The 21,960-nt window shown below is 42.9% G+C and overlaps 1 protein-coding gene across 3 annotated transcripts in view; it reads right to left on the bottom strand.

The window, feature by feature from the left end:
• LOC120924528 (catenin alpha-2-like) overlaps positions 1-21,960 on the bottom strand; it is a 612,642-nt gene that overhangs the window by 159,243 nt on the left and 431,439 nt on the right. For all 3 annotated transcript variants that reach the window (XM_040335489.1, XM_040335490.1, XM_040335491.1), the window contains exon 4: positions 6,273-6,439. In XM_040335489.1, coding sequence (XP_040191423.1) covers positions 6,273-6,439 — 167 coding nt within the window. The remainder of the gene's footprint in view (positions 1-6,272; positions 6,440-21,960) is intronic.

Here is a 21,960-nt window from a genome sequence, read left to right as displayed (position 1 = left end):
TCGATTTCCCAGTCGAGTATGCAAATTAGCTAGATACACGAATTCCCGAACGTATGCGCGGCCAACGCAGTAAAGTTACGACGTTTACGTTAGGCTTTTCCCGGCGTAAAGTTGCCCCTGGGTCTATGAGGCGCAGCCAATGTTAAGTATGGCCGTCGTTGACGGGTCGAAAATTAAAAAATTTACGTTGTTTGCGTAAGTCGTCCGTGAATGGGACTGGACGTCATTTACGTTCACGTTGAAACCAATGACGTCCTTGCGACATCATTTGGAGCAATGCACACTGGGATATTTTAGGGACGGCGCATGCGCAGTTCGTTCAGCACGGGGACGCGCTTCATTTAAATGAAACACGCCCCCTACCCGCGGAATTTGAATTCCACCGTGGGATTTACGCTACGCCGCCGCAACTTTACAGGCAAGTGCTTTGTGAATAAAGCACTTGCCTGAAAAACTTGCTGCGGCGTAACGTAAATGAGATACGTTACGCCCGCACAGAGATACGCCGATCTCTTTGAATCTGCCCCTAAGGCACTAATGGGTAACTTTTAACTCCTGGCGGACCTGAAAAAGTGGGAAAACATGTATGGTCTTGGTGAAGGGAATTGATTTTTGTTATGAGGGATGAGTAGATAGTATAGAAGAAAATAATGGAGATCTAATAGAAATATAAGGAAATCTATAGTAATCACATGCGGAGCAATGAGAGACAGAAGACATTAAAGTGGTATTGAAGTCAAAGGATTAAGCAAGCTTTAACCCCTTGTCTACCAAGGCAATTTTGTAAGAATCAGCATTGTGTTGCTATAAAATTACTTAGAACCCCCAAACATAATATATTTTCTGGTAAAAAAATAAAGTGGATGCCATTCACTTAAGTATGTTCTGAAGGTGTATTCGGCATAATAAACCAGCAAAATGAGCGTTAGGCCTCGTACACACGACCGAGGAACTCGACGGGCGAAACACATCGTTTTCCTCGTCGAGTTCCTCGTTAGGCTTTTCGAGGAACTCGACAAGCTTGCTTTGCGTACACACACTGTCAAGACAAAATCTCCTCGTTCTCAAACGCGGTGACATACAACACATACAATGGCAGGGGAAGTTCGATTCCACTGGCTAAACTCTTGGGGCTGCTTTTGCTAATCTTTTTTTTTTTTTTAAATTATGTTTATTGAATTTTTCAAAATATTAGTGTACAAGTATTTTCAATAAAGCATTACACATCAAACTTTTGCGTTGAGAAACGCCGACTTCTTGTCTTACATAAGTTTAAATGAACAGACATATTATAAACTTTAATAAGTATATATATTTAAAGCAGAACTTAAGTAAATGGGGAGGGGAAATGATAACTGAAATGTTTACTGTTTACTGTTTACTGAAATGAGTAAATAATATTACGTATCAATAGGCATATTCTATAATTTCATTTTGTTGTGTGTTGACTAAAAACGTCCAGAAAAAAGGTCAATCTTATCCCGAACAATCCATCAGGACTCCAGTAAGGCATGACATTCAGCGGAATTCACAAAGTGTGTCCAACAGGACCATTTATCAAGATATGTTCTTGAAGAGTCTCTAGATTGATATATTAATTCTTCCATTTTGGAAATATGGTTTACCTTACGTATCCATTCCGGAATGGTAGGTGGGAGATTTTGTTTCCACTTTGCTGGGATGCAAAGCCTCGCCGCGTTGATGAGGTGTATTATAATGGTGTCTTTGTAAACGGAGTGAGAGAGGCTAGACAAGTGTAGTAAGTATTGTCCCGCCGTGAAATCGGGAGAGTAAGTAGTTATTTGTACTATCAATTTATGTACTCCCGTCCAAAATTCAGCCAATACATTGCATTCCCACCAAATGTGTATCAAACTTTCCGGCGAGACCATACATCGCCAGCAAAGGGGCGATGTGTCTGGGTTAAATTTGTGAATGACCAACGGGGTCTTGTACAATCTTGAACTTTTGCTAATCTTATGTGTTTGCGTGTTAAGTAAAAGTTTGGTAAGAGACAATTTGCACTTTTCAGTCTGTTACAACGTGAAAAATGTGTTATCTCCATTACAAATGCTACTTTTACTCCCGTCTCATACTTTATTCTGAGCAAGCGCGGGTTTCTTAGCATACACACGCTTGAGTTTCTCGTCGGAAACCGGCCCGACCAGGAACTCGACGAGCCAATTTGAGACTCCCGTCGAGGAAATAGAGAACTTGCTCTCTTTTTGGCTCGTCGAGTTTCTCAACAGTTTCCTCGACGAAAAGGTACACACGACCGGCTTCCTTAAAGCGGGGGTTCACCCTATAAACCCCCAAAAAAATTTTTTTTTCTTCTACCATAAAATCAGGCATTGTAGCGCGAGCTACAGTATGCCTGTCCCGATTTTTTTATCCCCGTACTCACCGTGTACTCGTACATCAAAGATACCAACTCCCCTCGGGGAATGGGCGTGCCTATGGAGACGGAGGATGATTGACGGCCGGCTCTGGCGCGTCACGCTTCTCCGGAAATAGCCGAAATAGGCTTGGCTCTTCACGGCGCCTGCGCATAGCCTGTGCGCAGGCGCCGTGAAGAGCCGAGACCTACTCCGGCTGTCTTCGGGGAGAGTGACTTGCCAGGGCCGGCCGTCAATCATCCTCCCTCTCCATAGGCACGGCCATTCCCCGCGGGAGCCGAAATCTATAATGTACGAGTACACAGTGAGTACGGGGGTAAAAAAATCGGGACAGGCATACTGTAGCTCGCGCTACAATGCCTGTCTCGATGGTAAAATCGTGTCACTGAGGGTGAACCACCGCTTTAACAAAAAAATATCTCCCAGCAAGTTTCTTGCTGGTTTTTGCCGAGAAACTCGGTCGTGTGTACGAGGCCTTAGAGCACATGATACCAAAAAACAGCAACATGACTGCTCCAGGCTTCTCTTCTAGTAAAGTGGGCAGTTGGCCCTTTAAGAGCAGACAAACAGAATCCAGATACTATGCAATCCATCACAAGTACCTTGGATGAACAGTGAGAGAACTTTTTGCGATGTCCACCTGTAGAAGTTTCTAACCCAGAAGAGATGAGCTCAGGTGTGTTGGGATCCTATTCTAAACCCACCTGAACAATCCCTGTACTGGGCCAATAATGAGCGACCAAGGCATTTCCTGGCCCAAAGCTTCACGCATACAAAAACAATCGAGTTGCCAGCATTCTTTTTACTCCCCTGATGATGCCTATGGAGGCCTCAGAGGAAACTACTGTAGGTTTCCCTTTTCTACTCCACCCTCTCTGCACGACAGCCACCGAACAGCGCCACCCTTGCAAGGAGGCCAAACTACACCTGCTTACAAGCACCAATAAGAGCTCAGGCTAGCTGCTAACACTTAAAGGGTCACTAAAGGAAACAAATGTTTTTGCTGAAATTACTGTTTACAGGGTATAGAGACATAATAGTTAACTGATTCCTTTTAAAAATGATTAAAAATAGATAAAAACCAATCATATAATGTACCTACAGTTTAGTTTTGTTTTTACTGTTGTTTCCTGGTTCTCTGATGTACAGAGCCAGAGAGCCAATAGAGGGCAGTGAAGGTTTTTGCAAAACGAAACTGGATTGGTGCTGAGGGGTTTTAGACACACCTCCTTGATTAGTCACCACAGTGAGAAATCTCCCAGTACTGTGGTGATCAGGAAACAGACAACCGGGAAGTGTCCAGAACAGAGAGGAATTACAGCAACATCAAAGCAAAAACGAACAATGAGGACATGAAACCAGGACTGCAGTAAGGTAAAGGAAGCTATTTAGCTAAAAAAAAAATCCTTTAGTGACCCTTTAATTCATACTAGGGACACACCAGCTGATGGCCGGGTCCCTACATGTTTTAAAGCTATATTCCATGAATTGTTAAAACAAATGTATGATATCTTTAATGGGAACTGTGAGTCATGGCAGAAATAGCTGGCAAACTCTCTGACTTATAGAAGAAAAGTACACATTGGGGTTATTTACGAAAGGCAAATCCACTTTGGGCTACAAGTGCAAACTACACTTGAAATTGCACTGCACTTTGCCTTTCGTAAATAACCCCCATTGTGTAACTGAAGCTAGCAATGATGCAGAGCAATTAGATGATGCGCTTGCAAAGCTCAAAAACACCAATAGAAAACTCCAAGAGACAGCCTGAAAAATATTCCCCTCTCTATAAAGTGTCAACATGGAAGAATCATTGCAGGAGCTAAATAGCTTTACCATCCTTGAGCAGTAGAGACATATTACATTTCTAGAAGGAAAGTCACGGAGAGAAAGAAGAATAGCAAAATTGCATGAAACTCCCGCTATTCCGCCTCCTCCAAATGTTTTAAGGGATAATCTAAACCTGCGCGATCCTTCTCCCAGAGATCAAACCCGAGGAGCCATCTAATCACCGTCCGAGCAGAAGCAACAGAGACATGAGCTCATTGCATCAAGAAGAAAGCAGCCCTTTAAAGTGGAACTGCAGGTTCTAAACTATGTGATCGTAAATAGAATAGTTAAAGCAGATGTGAGCTGTAACGGAATGGCTTTTAGTTTGCTAAACCACTGTGTATAACAAATGATCACCGTTTTTTTAATATAATACTTGTTTTCACATTCTTAATAGCACCCCTCCCCCCCATTACTGAGAACCACATAAGACTATGTAGTGTCCCTGCGGCTGCAATTTTGGAAAAAGGTGCAGGGATCTTCTCTCTGCATTTTCTGTAGGAGCAGCAGCCCATTCAATTGAATGGGCTGCTGGTCCTGTGCAAACGCAGCCACCCTGAAACTGACATAGTATGAACAGAGTCTTAAAGGGGTTGTAAAGGTTTAATTTTTTTTAAATAACATACATATCATACTTACCTCCAGTGTGTAGTTCTCTTTGCACAGAGTGGCTAAAATCCTCGATTTCTAGGGTCCCTCGATAGCTGCCTCGGCTCCTCCCCGCAATAGCTAACCCCCTCGGGAAACTCTCCCCCGAGGGGGGTTGCCTTGCAGGCGCTCTCCCATCTCATACACTCTGCGTCAATAGACACTGTGTATGTCTCGTCCCGCCCCCTGGCAGCCGCATCATTGGATTTAATTGACATCAGCGGGAGCCAATTGCTGCGCTGCTATCAATCTATTCAATCAACGCTGAGAAGCAGTGGAGAAGAGGATGCTGGGGATGAGCCGAACAGGTGAAAGGTCATTGCCAGATGTTTTTTGACCTTAATGCATAGGATGCATTAAGGTGAAAAAAACACGAACCTTTACAACCCCTTTAAGATCGAATGTTATGCTGGCCATACACTATACCGTATGCCATCGTAGTGCCATCATGTAATGCCCGAAAAATCATTCAGTGGACGTAAATCAATGCATTTTTTGTTCGTTTTTTACATATACAGTAAAACCTTGGTTTGAGAGTAACTTGGTTTGAGAGTGTTTTGCAAGACAAGCAAAATGTTGTAATACATTTTGTCTTGATATAAGAGTAGAGTCATGTCACAACTGAGTATGAAAAAAAGTAATATGGTTACATTTAATGAAGGTACAACATTTAGCAACTTATTGCTACACTTAGGCCGCGTACACACGGTCGTTCCAAACCGATGAGAATGGACCGAAGTTCAGTTTCATCGGTCCAAACCGACTGTGTGTATGGCCCATCGGTCTGTTGTCCTTCGGTCCAAAATTTTAAAACATGCTTTAAAATCGAACCGATGGACCGCTGACCGATCGGTCCAAACCGATGGTTAGTACAGAAAAGCATCGGTTCAAAACCTGCACATGCTCAGAATCAAGTCGACGCATGCTTGGAAGCATTGAACTTCGGTTTTTTCAGCACGTTGTGTGTTTTACGTCACCGCGCTCTGACCCGATCGGATTTTGGATCGATGGTGTGTACGCACATCAGACCATCAGGCCACTTCAGCGGTGAACCGATGGAAATGGCCCGTTGGACCATTCTCATCAGTTTGGATCGACCGTGTGTACGAGGCCTTAGAGGCGCCTCTCTTCTCTTTTATACCCTGTAAAAAAAATGCTTTGATATACAAGTGCTTTGGATTACAAGCACTTTTTTATGGAATGGATTATTCTCGCAAACCAAGGTTTTACTGTACCTAGTGCAGACAGTTCAGACAGGAAACACATTAACCTTTCAATTTATTGTTCATTCGGAAGAAAATTTCCAAACTTGTCCTTTATTTTTTCGGCTCAAACAGGTGCCAAAAAAAATTGTCTGGCGTTATACTTTAAATAAAACTCACAACACATCATACTTACAATTTTCAAATGGGTAAGAAGCCTCATAACATCAGCCATGTCTGCTAGTATGAGTAGCCGGGTGACAGCGGACAGCAGTGCCCGGGCGGCCCGTACCATGGTACCGCGCTTAACCGAGGAGCAAGGATCATCTGCGAATTCTGATGAGGTGATCCGCATTGTCTCTCCTGTAATAAAGGAAAAATGTTTTGTCATTTCAATGGAAAATGTCCTTATATCACCTAACAAGAGCCCGGTAAACATTCACAATGACTGACAGCTCTGAATCATGGGTAATCTGGAGATTTGCTATTTGTCGGATTCAGGGTTTCTATAAAATGACCTGCTAATTAATACCCGTAATTATGCACTCCAAAAATCTCAAAGCCAAGCTGAATGTTATCAGAACAAAAGACGATAAGGGTTTTTTTTTTTTTAAAGTGATTTGAATTTTTGATGTATTAAAATGACTTTCTACCTCCAGCTCTCATTATTTTAGAGCAGTCTTAAAGTGAACCTGTGCCCAGGCCCATTATAGTAATTATCTATGCAGATCAGGGAGGTTTGAGGCCATATGCATCTTTGTAGTCGTTTCTGCGCTATGCCTACAATATATATACACACGTGTAAATATATGAAATTCTATGGGATTTATACAAACACAATCAATTATTGTTTATTTTCTAGGTATTTATGGTCTATAATACTACCAATTACTATATATATATATATATATATATATATATATATATATATATATATATATATATATATATATATATATATATATATATATATATATATATACACATACAGTATATATATATATATATATATATATATATATATATATATATATATATATATATATATATATATATATATATATATATATATATATATATATATATTATGTAATTATGATTTTGATGTAATTATTGTTCAATTGTACCTAATAAAATATTCATATTTACATTCTTATTGATGGTTGTTCTTCCCTAGACTGTGCTTCATATAAAGTGACAATTTTTCCCTTACCATCCCTTTTCCCTTTATATATCAAGTAATTATCTAATCTTAGTAAGCAGCGGATGTGAGTAAAAATAAGCTATCACTGTAGTTATAGGTAATGTGGGGCAATTTGTCTTAAAAAATCACAACAAAAATACTTCAGTTGCTCATATTTTTCTTTCAGCAGCTCAACTCCCCCACCACTTTCTTCACAATTGTGACTCGGCTGACCCCGCTCTCCCTTCACACCGTGATGCCAGTGACTCCGTCCTTCAGCTCCCCCTGTTCCCTACTCCAAACATGACTAAATAGCTCAGATTTCCCCCACCCAGCAGTGTCTAAAAGTGACCCTCTCTCCCAGCAGTGTTTAAGCAGCTCAGCTCTCCCCGACCCTCCCTCATTACAGTGGTTTTAGGAGAAGTATTAGCTTTTAAAAAGAATAAATATACATAATTCTATGTTGCAGCATCTGTGTGACTGTGTAAGACTAAAAACTGAGTGATCGCATGACCTCTGATTGCTCAGTTCTCTGCTCTGCTCCTCTCCTCTAGCACTCACTGAAGCACTGAGTAGAGGAGGGGGTGGGCATGGCTGGCTCTGACTCTCAACCACAAACTGAAAGACAGAGTCAGCTGTCAATTAGGCAGTGAGGTGGATATACACTGACACTGTATAAATGACACTGGCAGAGAAGAGGTTAACATCAGGGGCGATCAAAGGGTTAAGTGTGTTCCCTGTTTGTGCTTTCTTACTGTGGGGGGGGGGGCTCTCACTGCATGGACACGGATTAGCAGGAACACAGGATCACAGTGTCCATGCCTGACAGAACGGCCGCTGTACTACCTCTGTGGAGAGCGATTGCGGCTGGCTGCCCCCCCCCCCCTCTGTGTCCAATCAGCTTGCGCCTTCACCCCCAATGGCTATTGCACAAAATCACGTTCAGGTACATAATTTTGTGCAATAGAGTCGACCTGTCGCAGTATATATGACGTAGGCAGGGCCGCCATCAGGGGGGTACAGGCAGTACACATGTAAGGGGCCCAGATGGCAACACCCCCCTTTTTGTATTTATTTTCTTATATAAAAAAAAAAAAAATTATATATTTTTATTTATATTTATAACCCCCCCCCCCCTTTTTTTTATAAATGTTTTTTTTGTTTATATTTTTTTATTAGTTTTTTTTAATTAAAGGCCTAGAGGTCCCCAGGCCCCCAGATGGCAACCACCCTTTTTTTATGTATTTTTTATAAATGTTTATTTTGTTATTTTTTTTTATTTACATATTTTTCTTTTCTTTTTTATTAAAGAGCCCAGAGGTTTCTTTTTTCTTTTTATTAAAGGGCCCAGAGGTTCCCAGGGCCCCGGATGGCTACCCCTTTTTTTATAATTTGTTTTATATATATATTTTTCTTTATTTCTTCTATTTTTGTAAAGGCCCCCCACCCCCGCTTCTCAATTTGCCGCAGCAGCACTGCCCCCCCTGGTTCTCTGCTCCAGGGGGCCCATGCCTGAAGCTGTGTAAGGTAAGGTGACCAGATTTTTAAAATGAAAACCGGGACATATTTTTTCTTTACTAGTAATGGCAACAATCAGCGACTTTCTGCCCGTTGCCGCCCGCCTCACAGCCTCTCAAGTCTTACTCTCCAGCCCCGGCTACTACTAGATGGGGAGCGGAGGAAGATCACTCTGCCAGGGAAGGCAAGGAGATAGGCAGGTGGCTGGCCAGGATTTGAGCCAAGGCAGAAGAACATGGGAGTGGAGCTTAATGGGCATACACCCGAAACACCCGCTCCGACCAGCACATGATTGATCATCAGAAAGGGGCACAGATAATGAGAAAAATACAACCCCCCTATGCTAGTAGGCACGGCAGTGCGGGGGGGTGTAATTCTATTTTTTTTTATTTAAATTCTGCACTGATTGTCTTTGAAATTGCCCCTGCCCCCTATTAAATCCAATCTGGGGACAAAACCAGGGACAGACTTGGTCCGGGGACAGTGTCCTTAATCAGGGGGACTGTCCCTGAAACTGGGGATGTCTGGTCACCCTAGTGTAAGGGGCCCCAAAATTCCTGATGGCGGCCCTGGAGGTAGGCAAGTGGTTGTCACTAGTGTCCTAAATTGCTAGAATGCTGTCACAAATGGAGGCCAATAGACTGCCTAGCACCCTTGGTTGCTGAGACACAGGCAGCTCCTTTTTTCTAGTGTCCTAAGTTCCTAGAAAGCAGGTGACCATTGCTGTTTATTGTCCTTAGTTGCTAGGTCACAGGCAGTTGTATCCTAGGCTGCTAGGAAGCAAGTGACCCCTGCCATTTAGTGTCCTTGGTTTCTAGAATGCAGTCATCAGTGAAGGCCAATAGGCTGCCTAGTGCCCTTGATTGCTGGAACTTAGAAAGCTACTGTCACCTAACATTCTAAGTTGATAGGAAGCATGAGATGCTTTCCATCTAGTATCCTTGATTTCTAGAATGCAGTTACCAGTGGTGGCCAATAGGCTACATTAACATTGTAATTTTGTTCACATGTAAACGTTACACAAACTTTTAATGCCTGTGAGAATGAGCCCCTATTCACGTTCTGTATTCCTTTAGTAAATCAGCCCTGAAGACTGTATTAAATCAATGCACATAGCCTATTGTTACCAAACTCTTTATATATGTTGTACTGGTGAATGCTTCTGTGCTTTAACAGCATCTAATTTGTGATCAAACTGATAAGAGACATGGAGGAGCTCAGCTATGAGGAAAGATTAGAGGAACTGAATTTATTCACTCTTGAGAAGAGGAGAATTAGGGGGGATATGATCAACATGTACAAATATATAAGGGGTCCATATAGTGAACTTGGTGTTGAGTTATTCACTTTACGGTCAACACTGAGGACAAGGAGGCACTCTTTACGTCTAGAGGAAAAGAGATTTCGCCTCCAAATACGGAAAGGTTTCTTCACAGTAAGAGCTGTGAAAATGTGGAACAGACTCCCTCCAGAGGTGGTTCTGGCCAGCTCAGTAGATTGCTTTAAGAAAGGCCTGGATACTTTCCTAAATGTACATAAAATAACTGAGTACTAAGTTTTGTAGGTACAGTTGATCCAGGGTAAATCCGATTGCCTCTTGGGGGATCAGGAGGGAATTTTTTCCCCTGCTGTAGCAAATTGGATCATGCTCTGCTGGGGTTTTTTGCCTTCCTCTGGATCAACTGTGGGTATACAGTTGGGTGTATGGGATTGTACTGTTTTTTTTATTTTGTTTATTTTTTGTGGTTGAACTGGATGAACTTGTGTCTTTGTTCAACCTGACTAACTATGTAACTATGTAATCACATTTTTAAGAAGCATTCATAGGTTGGAATCACGGTTAAAAAAAAAACAAAAAAAAAAAAAAAACAATATTTAAGTTATTACAAGTAGAGAGCTGCAGGATGATATGCGGAAACAGCTCTTTTAGAAAAAAATAAAGAAATACATTTCTGGACCATATAATTTTATCTTCAGTTCTATGAAAAGAGAACAACATGCGGTGATACATTTGGAAGTAATGATTGACAGGTTTGCTGAATAATGCTGAATAATGATATCACTGGGACCCAACGCAGTCCACTTTTAAAAATCATTTTATCTTGTTTTGCTGGTGTGTCATTGAAAATGTCATCCAATGCATACCAGATTTTTATGTTACTTTTAAACGCTGTACAATTATTACAAAAATCATTGAAAGAGGCAGAATCGCCACTGCTTTTTTATTTCTTAATTGACCTAAAAAAAGTCTGCTAGTTTGAACAGAATGCAGTAATACATAATGAAAATGTGGGCATACCATTTATATTAACTTACAAAGGTTGTTTAAATTTAACATGTTGGTATAGTAACTCTTCCCCTATAGTAACTCTTTTTTCTTTTTCATTGTAGTAAAATAAACAATGGATTCCAAGCAGAAGCAACAAGCTGTCATTGAGTTTTTGACAAAGGATTGGTGTAGGCTGTTCAACATCTACAGAAGGGGCTATAGAATGTTTATGTAGATGACACCAGTGGCGGCTGGTGCTCAAAATTTTTTGGGGGGCGCAAACGAAAATAAACAAAAAAGAAAAAAAACAATTGCAGCCACTGTGCCCATCAAATGCAGCCACTGTGTCCATCAAATGCAGCCACTGGGCCCATCAAATGCAGCCACTGGGCCATCACTTGTCACCACTGTGCCATGCCATCAAACGCAGTCACTGTGCCATGCCATCAAACACAGCCACTGTGCCATCAATTGTCACCACTGTGCCATGCCATCAAACGCAGCCACTGTGCCCATCAATTGTCTCCACTGTGCCATGCCATCAAACGCAGCCACTGTGCCATCAATTGTCACCACTGTGCCATGCCATCAAACGCTGCCACTGTGCCATGCCATCAAACGCAGTCACTGTGCCCATCAATTGTCGCCACTGTGCCAATTGTCACCACTGTGCCACTGTGCCCTTTGTCGCCACTGTGCCAATTGATGCCACTGTACCCTTTAATTGTCGCTACTGTGCCCATTGTCGCCACTGTGCCAATTTATGCCACTGTCACTGTGCCAATTGATGCCACTGCCACTGTGCCCATTGTCGCCACTGTGCCCATTGTCGCCACTGTCACTGTGCCAATTGTCGCCGCTGTCACTGTGCCAATTGTCGCCGCTGTGCCCTATAAAATGCCCCTCCCGGCACTTACCTTTGTGGGGTCGGCCATCCTCCTTCCACGTCCCTCGATGTCTTCTCCTGCCCACGATGACGCTTCAGCCAATCAGGTTACCGGTAAACCAGAACCGGTGAACCTGATTGGCTGAGACGCCTGTCAGTCTTATCCAAGGAACGCACCCCGCGTACGTCCCTTAGCTAAGTATCTGGAAGCCGAATACAGCCTGAGGGCTATACTCGGAAAGCCTATCAGAGCCGCTTGGTTTTGATAGGCACTTCCACACAGCCAACCAGCTGCCGTAATTCAGATTGCCGGCGCTCACCATCCGGCCGGCCATCTGAATAGTCGGCGGCAGTGGCAACAATACATAGATTCATGCAATGCATGAATCTATGTATTGTAATCAATGGCAGTGCGAGAGCCAGAGGGGCTGGTGCTCCGGCGCCCTTTATGGACGCACCGCCACCGGATGACACCATTGACAAGAGTCACCAATAACAAAACATTCCTCTTGTCAATGGTGTCATCTCCATACACATTCTGTAGCCTTCTATGGATGTCCTTTGTCAGAACTCAATGATGGCATGTTGCTTCTGCTTGGAATCCATTATTTACCTACAATGAAAAATGTAAAATATCTAAAGAAAACATTCCTTTTACAGGTTTCGGATTGTTACTATTGCTTGAGTGCAGATATTTCAAACAGGTTCATCTCAGGAAACGCTGTGATACATCGCAGGAACATATGTAGGAGAGAGTTTCATTCTCAGCACAGGTGATTCTTGTGGCTGTAACATTACCGCTCTGGGGTTTTCTACTCGATCAATTCACGTTTATGCAGGAAAAGTTCACCTGACATTTAGGGCTATCCGCCTGAATGAATAGCGAGGCCTCGGAGAAAACAGCAACTTCCATGAGGAAAGACGAAGGCTTACTGATACCCGCTCCCAGATGTGTATGCAGAACTGTGCTTTATAAATACATTTTGTAATTTAGCAAAAGATCTGAACAAGAAGGATCTGATGAATGCATTACGCAGGATGAAAAAAAACTTCTGCATAGAAATCAATGAGCTTTTAACCCCAGCTTGTTCAATTAAGCTTTGGTAATAAAACCTGGAAGCTCATTGGTTTCTGTGCAGAAGTGAGCCTGATTTTGCACCTTCCAGCTTTAGTAAATAAACCCCATTGTGTACTGTAAAGTGGGGTATACCTGTACTGTGTAAATGACACTGGCAGGGAAGGGGTTAAACACTAGGGGGCGATCACGGGGTTAAGTGTATCCAAGGGAGTGATTTTAACTGTGGGGGGGGGGGGGCTACCACGGACATGACAGCGATCACTGCTCCCGATGACAGGGAGCAGTAGGGGTGCAACGGATCACAGTTGATCCGTGATCTGAATGGGTCACCCCTATCGGATCAGAACATACTGATCCGCAGATTGCCGCGGCTCCAGAGCTAGGCCGAAGCCGCGGCCATAACGCTAGGAAAGGCCTAGCTCTGGAGCCGCAGGAATAACATTAGGAAAGGCCGCAGCTTCGGCCTAGCTCCGGAGCCGCGGCCATCTTGGTACACCCGGCGGCGGCCCTCCTCTGTTTACACCCACAGAGGAGGAGCCTGCACTCGTGGGACACACGCTGAGAGTGTCTGTACTACCTGAGGGGGGGTGTCTTGCCCGAAGGGGGGTGTCATGCCCGAGGGGGGGGAGAGTGTCTGTCGGTACTACCTGGAGGGGGGTCTTTGTACTGAGAGGAGGGGGGGTGTCTGCACCGAGGGGGTACTATAGTTGGTGGGGGGGGTGAGGTGAACAGTGGGGGGGAGATGTGGATATTCCAGTGGGGGGGGGAGATGTGGATATTACAGTGACTCCTGATCCGAGGAACGATCCGAACCATGAGTTTTTTGATCCGTTGCACCCCTAGGGAGCAGTAGATCCCTGTCATGTCACTAGGCAGAACAGGGAAATGCCTTATTTACATAGGCATCTCATCATTCTGCCTCTCCTCACCGCAATCAGAGTTTGCGAGACCCACATGCACACTCCCGAAGGCACTATTGAACTGTACTGTAATTGTGCTGTCCCACCTCTACATTGTAAAGCGCTGCACATACCGTTGGCGGTCTATAAACCGTGTATTATAATAATAATAATAATATAGCCTTTACAACCACTTTGACTAGTGTGTATCAGAGTTTATATAGTGGTAACAAGATTGTAAACTATTCTAGTGGGGACCCCAGCTGTCATTAACAGACAGGATTGAGAGCCAGCCAGGGCTGGTGCAAGGATTTTTGACACCCTAGTCAAAACCTCATTTAACCGCTCCACCCCTGACTCGACCCCCTTTGTACTGCCCATGTATACCCCACATTTTTAATAAAGTTCCCATCAAATGCAGCCTCACCAGTGCCCATCAATGCAGCCTCAACAGCACCCGTCAGATGCAGCCTCACCAGCGCCCATCAAATGCAGCCTCACCAGCACCCATCAAATGCAGCCTCACCAGCACCCATCAAATGCAGCCTCACCAGTGCCCATCAAATGCAGCCTCACCAGTGCCCATCAAATGCAGCCTCACCAGTGCCCATCAAATGCAGCCTCACCAGCACCCGTCAAATGCAGCCTCATCAGCGCCCATCAAACGCAGCCTACTCGTGCCCATTAATGAATGTTTGCTTGCTTCCATTCATTCAGGAGTTGGGACACAGACACAGTCCTCCACCGCCACTGCGCCTCTGACACTATGTGCGAACGGAGCGGTGGCTGCCTGCTAATGCTGAGACTTAGTTGCTTGTTGAAGAGAGAAGGAACACCAGTGGCTGGGCGCCCCTAGGCAGCAGTGCGCCCTAGGTGGCTGCCTAGTTTGCCTAGTGGTAGCACCGGCCCTGGAGCCAGCAGCCGCACAGAGTAGTGAGTATAGTCTCTCATCATGGAGAATATATTTTAATGTGTCCTCTGACCTGGGCATCATATCTGGAAATATTAAAATACACATCGCAGATTTGAAGTGGTTGAAATAACGCATTTTGCTTAGTGAATAGTAAACCTCTTGTTAATTCGTATTGTGACCTATAACTTTATAGCTTCTAGACACAATTTATTGCTTTCCTATGTTCACCACAGAGTAAACAGTTTTACTGTACATCCCACTGATTATTTTGGCTTTTTACACCCGTTTCCTTAAAATTTTATACCAGCATAGAAATAAAATATATAAATAAAACAAGCCTAGGCACCATTAAGTCCTTATTTTGAGTTCTCATTCAGTAATGCTGCAAGCTTCAGCTTTCATTCCTTCTAGAGGCTCGGTGGGAACAACGAGTTACCGAAGTGGAGATTTATACTTCTCCAGCAACACTATTCATTTCTGTCTTCTTATTACTAAAATGAGTAATAATGTACCGCTGTTCCCAGCCTAGCAGAAAATGCATTCTTTATTTTGTTTGTTTCTGTAAACAAAAAGCAAAAAAAAATCTTTATTCATGGAATGTGTATGTAAACAGGAAGGCAGAGATGTAGAAAGTGGAAAATAAAATGTACGGTGTGCTTGATCATTTTTTAATATGCTGTAAAATATTGTCTGTGAAGCTTTGTTTCCAAGACACAATAAATAATGAAAATAAAATGTATGAAATGTGATATTAAAAGAGAATGCAAAATAAAAATACAAAATTCTGTAAAAAGTATGAAGAAAAGTTCAATACTCTGTATACATGGATATTATGGAAGAACTGCCAAGATTTTCTTTTTTGTCTGGGGAATTTTGCCAAAACTCAGGTTTATTGAAGATTTCAAAGTTAAATGTCAAAGTAAATGTTTTTCTTTTCAGGTAGGATACCCATATGTCATATTGGAAAAGGATGGGTAATTGGCCAAACGATCAAAGAGAGAGAGAGCGACTGTAACTTGTGGTTTCTAAAACAGGTGCAAATTTAGATTCTATAATGCAAAACAGGATCAGAATTTCAAAGAGTGTAGCAGGGAACTGGCTATCTTACCTGCAGTATCAAAAGACACTCTGTAACATTGTCGCAATGAGACTGTTTTCCTCTAGTGCCAGCTAAGACTCTGTGTCATCACATCCTGTCAGCAGAGTGATTACCATCAGGTAGCAAAGCATAAAGGGAATTGTAGTTCAAGGACTCAAGTTTCACATTCAGATTTAACTGTATGGAACTACAAAAGACCAGCACGCTCTGAGGGCAGGAAAGTAAAGACTCCATTTTGATTTCCTGAGGAGAATTCAGACAGCACGAGGCAAAGGAAAAGATCAGACCTGAGGGAGAGAGGATGTCTCCCAGGCGATTCAATTGCATGATTTAGGCTTCCGTCGCCAGTCGGGACAACCAGCCTCAGAGAGTGGGATCCCAGGTGCACATCCAGGCACATCTGCACTGACGGTGAAGCGTTCCAGTGTGAGGTGACCAGCCAGGTCGCCAGGAGAGCCTTCTGTTCCAGGACGTTCGTTTGGACCTTGAACACAGGGCTGGGTGAGGGGGCTTTTCCCCATTTGCAGGAAACAGAGACACTACACCACCAACAAAGTTAAATGGACACTGTATACACTTGTAGTACCACAGGGCTAAAGGATAAGGCCATACATTTCCAGGGACACTGTATGCAGACACCATTGTCCTTTCACCTTGCTGAGAAAGATCCAGCTTTCTTCACTTAATAATCCGGGCAAGTTGTGTTGTTTGGCCCTGCTATTCAGGAGTTAAGTGCACTGACAAAAGTGGCTAGCTGAAGACATTACTTTGTATCTGTTCTTCAAAAGGACTGAAGCTACTAGTGCCATAGGGACAGTTTATCTAGGAAGTTGAGTCATTATATCTTGATTTAAATAAAGTGTTTAAAGTTGTGGTGTTAGGGGACAGAAGAGAGAGGCTTGACACAAAGAGGGTCATTCCTCTGCTCTTCTCCTACCTGGACTCATAGAGCCAATCTGAGTAAAAGGTAACCAATCTGATACGGATTGCCATATTGTGATTAATTTGCCATGTAAATGTGGCTCTGCTTTTGGGGTTATTCTTTGGTTTTAGATCCCCTGAAAGTAGCCTGAATATAGTATTGAGCTATATTTCTCATAACCTCAGTTATTGCTCTCCCAATGCATTCCTTGAAATTATATTGTTACTGATTGTTACTTTTCCACAGAAACATTGCAGTAAAGACAACTTCTGTGTTTTATCATAACGTGTGTGTTACTCATTGGTTGTTGCACTTACAGTATTGCCAGGTGTGCCAGAGGGGGCTGAGACGTTTACTGGGGTTGAGAGGCAGCGTAGCGGACTGAACAAACTTAAAGTGGAGGTTCACCCAAAAAAATAAATTTTTAACATTAGATTGAGGCTAATTTTACTAAGCAGAATCGGGTGTTTTTTTTAAAATCAATGCAGTACTTACCGTTTTAGAGATCGATGTTCTCCCGCCGCTTCCGGGTGTGGGCTGCGGGACTGGGCGTTCCTATTTGATTGACAGCCTTCCGACGGTCGCTTACAGCGCATCACGAGTTCCCGAAAGTAGCCGAACGTCGGTGCGCAGGTGCCGTATAGAGCCGCACCGACGTTCGGCTTCTTTCGGCAACTGGTGACACGCTGTATGCGACCGTCGGAAGCCTGTCAAATAGGAACGCCCAGTCCCGAAGATCATACCCGGAAGCCACGGAGAACATCGATCTCTAAAACGGTAAGTACTGCATTGATTTAAAAAAAAAAAACACCCTCAAACAGCCTCAATCTAATGTTAAAAAAAAAAAAAATTGGGTGAACTCCCGCTTTAAGTGGCTCCCCCAGGGGTAGTGCTACAATTGTAAAATACTACAAAGCATATTATGAAAGTTGCACAAACATGGACTCTTCACAGCAAGGACTCTGTGGCTCAAGCAGTGTAACATGTGGCTGCATAGCATAGTCTCTGTAGGACTTTACCACAACACAAAATGTAGCTGAGAATCACATAAGTAAACAGTTCAGAACACAGCTACTTTTCACAGCGCTTATCCTCAGAAACAGCATCCCCCCACCGTGAAATCCAGGGTAGATCTGGTAACACAGACAAACTTTTAGAAGGATGTCAAACATTACCAAAGAAAGTTCCCAGCTAAACTTGCTATTTAACAGAATGCATTAAAGACAGAGGTTTAGTTCTTACACATTTGCAAATACATTCAAGTGAATCCACTTCACGGCACCCCAATATTATCTGCAGTCCTAGCTTTACATTTTGAGAGCCTCCGCAATGGAAGAACATTTAGAAGTCATCCCAGGCACACAGGACATGGAGCCACCACACTGGACTGGAGTAGTCTGGATCAGAGCTCTCCACAGTACCTAAGCTGGCCCAAACAAACTATTTCCTTCACTAACATGTGTGACCACTGGGTGTGCTATATAATTTGTATGCAGTTGAGGCTACATACAGTATACAAAGAAAAGTGTAGCGCAAAATAAATGTGTAAGAGATATCCTGGAATGGATATCACAATTAGTGTTATAAGAATAATGATTGACACCACATGTGACCACCGTAGTGCAAAATGTTGGATAAACAAACTAAAGTGCCACAGTCACTGAAGAAATTGACAGAAGGTCCACCAGATGTCTCAAGGCTTACCGGAGATTGAGCCCAGATGAGCGTATACCCACTAGGTCAATCTGGCTTGTTAGAGGTCATGAAGCCACAAAAGGGATATCTTGGTGTACCCTCAGATATATAGGTCCTGAAGCCCAGCATAAAATTCAGCTCAAAAAGTACAGAAGGTTCAGTGAAGAAGCTCCAATTCATAAACAGAATATCATATCAAGGTATCCATTCGGTGCATATTAAAAGAGGAAGGAGAAAGAAGAAGGGGCGCACATAGCGTAATTCTGCAAATCATTCAATATTTAATAAAAGAAAGGAATACACTCACATTTGCAGTGATGTAAGAAGCGCTCATAAAAAATCATAAAAAAAGTGGAATCAGTGGTCCTCCCGACGCGTTTCGTTCTAGGGAAAAACATCATCTGGGGTCACCATGAATTGGAGCTTCTTCGCTGAACCTTCTGTACTTTTTGAGCTGAATTTTATGCTGGGCTTCAGGACCTATATATCTGAGGGTACACCAAGATATCCCTTTTGTGGCTTCATGACCTCTAACAAGCCAGATTGACCTAGTGGGTATACGCTCATCTGGGTTCAATCTCTCCGGTAAGCCTTGAGACATCTGGTGGTGGACCTTCTATCAATTTCTTCAGTCACTGTTTTTAGTTTATTGGACTTTTATATTTTGTTGACACTTTAGTTTGTTTATCCAACATTTTGCACTACAGTGGTCACATGTGGTGTCAATCATTATTCTTATAACACTAATTATGATATCCATTCCAGGATATCTCTTACACATTTATTTAGCGCTACACTTTTCTTTGTATATTATTTTATTTGCAATTTTCTTGATCAATTTTGCTGTGTCAGCTGCTGTCTTTTTTCACTATTTAGACAGCGCGGTATTTTTTCCATATTTTTGTTTACATACAGTATACAGCACAGTGTTCTGGGTGTAAGACAAGACCTTTCTGTCTTACACGCGGAACAAAATAGCATAGGTCTGAGGGGCACTCAGCCATTGATAAGCAGCTTTGTATTTTATTAATGGATACAAAGCTCCCTCCGATTGGCTGAGTAAGAGATTGTGACATCATCAGGCCACCTCTCTGACTCAGTCAAGTCAGTCCTGATTGGCCCAGCACTGTCTATTGACCCTGTGTAAGCTCCAACTAAAGCAAATATGAGCTCCCTTTCTTCATTCCCAGTGACTAAACAGATCAGGGGCTCTACTCCTGGAGTGGGGCTGTAAAGCCAACCTGTTTCTTTGTCCTTCATTGAGAAAGCACAGTTTTTCTTTAGAGCATGATTTTAGGGGTTAATTTAGGTTTTGGGTTTAATCTTTCATACCCAAAGCATTACCGGCCCCAAACCGACATAATGACAAAAATATGACTACCCAATGGCTATTACTCCAGCCTTGCTGTGAACTAAAGTACCGTATTTATCGGCATATACTGCGCACTTTTTTCCGCCATATACCGAGCGCAGTACACTCAAGTACACTCGGCCAGGCTTGGCTCCGCTCGCGGTCACGCCCTGTGCCGCCTCCTAGCCTTTATGCGAGAGGAGCCGAGCGTGGCCGAGCGTGCCCGAGTGTACTGCGCTCGGTATATGTCGGCGGCGGCGTTCAAACACAGAGCGGGAAGCAGGGATCGGCTCAACAACAGCACGGGAGAAGCGGGGAAGACACCACCGAGGCCGCAGATGGACGCCGGACCGGACAAGGCCGCTGATGGATGCCGGGCAAGACACCGACGAGGGGCATTCAAACTAAGTATTTTCTTTTTTTCCCGAAATTTCCCTTCCAGGTTGGGGGTGCGCGCTATATGCCGGGGCGCGTTATATGAAGATAAATATGGTACTTGGTTCAATTTTCAACAAGGACACTACCTGCATAGAGATTCCATGTTCACCCTTGCCTGCTTGGTTCCTCCACCCAACAAATTGGCTCCTGTCGTATGTGTATGTGTATGCATGTGAGATAAAAACTTTAGATTGTAAGCTCCTCGGGGGCAGGAACTGATGTAAATGTACAATACATAAAGCATTGTGCAAATTGTTGGTGCTCTATAAACACCCGTAATAAAAAAATTCAATAAGGAGACAAAGGTGTAACATGTTAGATATACATTCTGACAGAGATGCATGTAGCTGATGAATACCTTTTAAAAATAAAACTTGAACATGTATCTTTTTATTTATTCAGCTTATTAAAATCCGATGCTGCAGGTACGAAGGGCAATGGAGCAATTTAATGATGCTCTTTAGGATAGCAGCTCCCGTAGGGACGATGGTGTTGCGGTCTTTGAATTGTTACCGGCACGGGCAATGGCCCCGCTTTTGCTTACCTTTGAAAAGTCTTGGCGTTAAGCTCATAAAATACAGAGCACGCTCTCCCAAAGCACATTTTTATGTCTAACATGACGATGAATGATTTATGAGTATTTTGACTTTTTTGTTCAGTTTGATGGCACTTCATTGAAAGCCCTACAGCTAGTTAAATCCACTCTGGTATTTTATCCTATAAAAGACCTACAAAGGCAGTAACGGAAGACAGAGGCTGCACATCACAGTGTTGCCGGGATCTAAATGCAATAGGTCCCTTTACAGGACATCGCGTTAAAAGTATTGCAAATTTTAAAAAATATAATACCTGCTCCAAAGAGATCTTTCTGATTAAAGTGAGACTCAAGGCAAGAAATCAAATGACTGTGAATGGCTAATCCCGACTCCCTCTAAAGGAAATACTACAATGCTACAATACAAAAAAAAAAAACATTCAATTTAATTTAACTACTTGATGGCCGGGTCATAGTAAACACATGTCATTACCTTGATGTTAAAGGGGTTGTAAACCCTTTTGTTTTTTCACCTTAATGCATCCAGAGATTCCATAAGCCCCAGTGATGATCACAACGTTGTCTGCTGCTATGTTTATATGCTAGTAGGTTTATCATAAGTATAATTTTGCTTTACTATATCAATTACTTCTCATACATTAGGTGATAAGTTGGATTTCCATCTCCTAGTTATAAGGCAGCTAGAAACAAGTGGGTAACAATTTTTTTACACACAGGGGGGAAATGTTCAATACCTAGATTGAGGATCACCAGAGCCAGGAAGGGTGGGGTGAGGATTCCAGTTATTTCAGATATTGTTCGAAACAATTTATTTTAAAAACTGGATAAGTTTGTAACGGTCAGGGGTTAACGCCGTTTACGATATTCCATTCCACCAACCCACGACAGCTTATCGACACTCCACAATCCGGCAAACACGATCCATATGGATTTCCCCCAGAAACAAGACACACACAGCTCTGTTCTCTGGTTCAAAACGGATAGATAGTTTAATGGTAAACTCAGGCTCTTATACAGTTAGCAACCAAATATGAACAATGACTCAACTTCACCCACAATATTATACAATGCTTCCCA

This window comes from Rana temporaria, chromosome 1, assembly GCF_905171775.1.
Source record: "Rana temporaria chromosome 1, aRanTem1.1, whole genome shotgun sequence".
In the NCBI taxonomy this organism is placed as follows: domain Eukaryota; kingdom Metazoa; phylum Chordata; class Amphibia; order Anura; family Ranidae; genus Rana; species Rana temporaria.
Note: the sequence above shows the minus strand (reverse complement) of the source record. Positions and strands in the feature narration are given on the sequence as shown.